General features: G+C 44.1%; 1 protein-coding gene across 1 annotated transcript; it reads right to left on the reverse strand.

The window, feature by feature from the left end:
• Window positions 1-2,350: 2,350 nt before the first annotated feature.
• Window positions 2,351-3,248, reverse strand: LOC311320258 (uncharacterized protein; the record flags this gene model as incomplete). Its single annotated transcript, XM_084451991.1, has 4 exons — window positions 2,351-2,648; window positions 2,751-2,845; window positions 2,934-3,093; window positions 3,186-3,248. The coding sequence occupies 4 exons, from the start codon at window positions 3,246-3,248 to the stop codon at window positions 2,523-2,525; spliced, it is 444 nt and encodes a 147-aa protein (XP_084308117.1). The 3' UTR covers window positions 2,351-2,522.
• Window positions 3,249-3,657: the final 409 nt, after the last annotated feature.

The raw sequence follows: 3,657 nt of genomic DNA on the forward strand, positions 1-3,657 counted from the left end.
ACTACTACTACTGTTGGAGCCAGAATTAACTTTATATTGATTTGACCTGAGAAAAGAAAATGTGTAAGAAAAATAGATATATGGTATATGGAATTAGGAGGTCAGAACGTAACAATTGAGATTATGGTATACTTTGCTACAGTATATTGTTATGTTTGCATGCAGTATGGTTTGCCATTGTTTATTCTATTCTATGCTTACCTGTAGGCCTCACCCCCCCCCCCCCCCCGGGGGGTAGTATCTGTAGCTATCTATTAATTGAGGTAAGGAAACGCCCCGGGGGGAATCCTAGTGAGACGGGGTGCGGAACAGCTTTTTGACCACGATAACACGATAACACGACACCACGACACGCTCAAACAAAGACAAAACTAGACTAAACTAAACCAATGCAAATCATGGAAATATAATTGTATTTTGTTTATTGGGACGAAGAGCCGCGCTAAATATTTTGTTGTACTTTTACGCATAATAAATGCCATTTTTGTTGGAATTATAAACCTGGATCTCCGCGTTGCTCTATTGGAATTTTGGATTGGATACGTGCGTCATTAACCCCGCTCCCGCTTGGACAGTGGCTATTGGAAGGCAGTAGGCCTACACGTTTAAAGAATAAGCCACTATAACAAGTCAAAAAGCTTCGCTAAGGATTATCAACTCAAGGAACGCACACAGGACAGCCATGCATGGATGGATGATTCCGGTCGTGAGTAACCCGAATCAATGAATGAGCTGGATTGCTGTGTTTGATCGAACATATATTGGAAGTGCCGCTGCGCACTAAACTGGATGTTTGATGTGCGAAGGAAATCATAACAAAGTGTTAATCATGGTGAATAACGGAGGTGCCGCTGCGCACTACTGAAATGTTTAATGTGGGAACGCAATCACAAACAAACAACAAACAAACAAATGTCAAACAGCGCTGTGAATAATATCAACTAAAAACTGATCAACTGAATGAACTTAAACGAACACTTGTGTGTAGACCAAAAGGAAAGAGATCGTGTACATGGCCCGTGCTAAAGAAAACAGATGTGATAAAAGTGATCTAAAAGAAACAATGACGGATCAAAGCGCAAAGACTGCTGCCGAAGCAGAGGAGTTATTAAAATCATTAGTTGCAACCCGCAGAGGAAAAATGGGAGTTTGCACCAGAAAAATGAATGAAATTAAAACTTTGCAGGAAGGAAATGCTGCTGATCAATTACATGATGCTTGGATCGTTCTCGAATCATTCAATCGAGCCATCAAAGAATTCAATGATGCGCATCAATCTGTGCAAGCACTCTTATCAGAGGATGAGAAGGCCATAGATCAAGTGGAATGGTATGAGCCCAGAATGACAAATTTCCAATACTTTATTAAGGACGTTAAAACATGGAAAATTCAGTTGGATCAATTGGAACAGGAAAAGGTTTCACACCTGGACAGCATTTCTAATGCATCTCACAAATCCAGAAGGTCTAAGGATGGATCAAAGGCCTCGACTAAGGCCTCCACAGTCTCCTCTGCATGCAAGAAAGCAGAGGCTGAGAAAGCAGCCCTGGTGGCCCGTGCAGCAGCACTGCAGAACAAACATGCTCTGAAACTCCAGGAGGTGGAACTGAAAGCCAAAATGGAAAGAATGGAGTTGGAAACTGATATCCCTACTAACACACGCAGGTTGCGCAAACGTTCGACATACGGCCGCTATAGGTGACGATTCGTCTGCGCCGCGTGCGGAAGTTACGCGGCCATTTACGGAAACGCGAGATCTGCCGTTTAGTAGACGCTACGTAAGAACGACACGTCATTCCGAAGTTGCGGCCGCGTGCAAAGAACGCACGTGATCACGTGGGCAGGAACCTCCGTTATAAACTCACCTGGCTGACACTAGATTTACAGGTATTTATATGACTTGGTCTGCACGTCTTTTTCGCACGGTGCAAATACGGTGCGGCCGCGTGCAAAAAACGTGGGCAGGAACTTCCGTAATAAACTCACTTGGCTGACACTAGATTTACAGGTATTTATATGACTTGGTCTGCACGTCTTTTTCGCACGGTGCAAATATGGTCACTTACTTACTAAACCCTGACCACTGGCTATATTTAGCATTTGCAGTACCACTGGCTATATTTAGCCAGTACAAAAACGAATTAATGCTATATGGGGATATAGCAGCAAGCATTATGATACAAACCAATATAAGACTGAACAGTTTAGAACATTTTATTACACAAAGTACATTACAAATTAAAAGTATACATATTTACAAGGATGAGGTTTACGGTCTGTCACATTACGCATAGCCAGAAAAGCAAAAAAAAGCATGTACAAGCTCTGGCTAGCAACCCATTATCTGACAATTGCAAAAGTTCTAAAAACAAAAATGAAACAGTGCGCATTCTGTGGCAGGCAGACCGGGAACAGACCGTTGTATCCCACAAAAAAAAGGTTAAAATTTACAAAAACTATTTACAAAAAAGGCATCCATCCTGGCAGGCTGGAAAGGCAGGTTTAGGGAGACGGGCTGGGGGTCACCCACATCTGAATCGAGGGTCTGGGCAGAAGAGGTCATCCTCATCTGAATACTCCACTGTGGTCAGGGCTGGAGCTGCGGTCAGGGGCTGGGCTGGGGAGGTCAGCTGGGCTGGAGCAGATGCCTAAGGACATAATGAAATGGCTGTAAAAGCAAGTCGCATACGTTCATTGGAAGCGTGCCATGTCACTGGATACGAGAAAATGAACTGCCTGACATCACATACCTTTTTGCATCGAGCAGGGGCATGTTTCAGCATCTCCTGCAGCTGGGCAGACACCTCCGTCACAGTGGTGCTTGGCTTACAGGCCATAACTGCACCTTTTAACCAAAAAGGGAATGGTTTCAATGCACATGGCATGAAGCAAAGACAATGTATTATTTTGCGAAAATATGAACAATCCCTTACGTAATATGACATTGTAGAGGGTCATATTCTTCAGAGGCTTCTTCCCCCTCTTCCCATGGACGCTGTAGACACACCACACTCTGTGTATGGCAATGGCTGACAGCACCCGCCGGACCACATCTGGCAGATCTTTGCCGCCAATGGAACTCAGATATCGTGTCTGCAAAACATAAAGACAATCCTTTACTTTTACATTTCCTTAACACTTCTCTGCAAAAATAAGGAACAAAGTTCTGCCTTGAAGTTACTCACCATCTTCCTTTGATGATCCTTGTCCTTCAGCTGCTCCTCCAAGACCAGCAGCTCCTCCTCCATGAACATCTACTGCCGAGTAGTGAGATGTGAGATGAGCGAATTAGTGAACTGAGTACATGAGTCTTCAGACAGTCCTGAGTTAACTGTAAGTGTGCAAATATGCATAGACATTTCACCAACACAAACATGCATGGATACCTGCATTGATAACTGGCAGAGCAGGCCTTCCGGCTCTGGCACCTGGCATAGCTGGTCTGGTCTGAGTTCTGCCGACCGGCTGCCTGGGCACTGGAACATATAGTAGAGGTAAATTAGCTCAGATTAGTCAACTCAAGTAGTACTCTTTTGGGACTGTTGAATGCACTTTATTATATTACCTTCGTCACTGGAGTCATAGCGTGTGTTGCGCTGTCTCTTCCTTGTGTCTTGGGAGTTAATCCATTGATGACTGCTGCTCAAACACCTTCGC

The sequence above is a fragment of the Borostomias antarcticus genome, assembly GCF_949987555.1.
Source record: "Borostomias antarcticus genome assembly, chromosome: 17".
Classification (NCBI taxonomy): Eukaryota; Metazoa; Chordata; class Actinopteri; order Stomiiformes; family Stomiidae; genus Borostomias; species Borostomias antarcticus.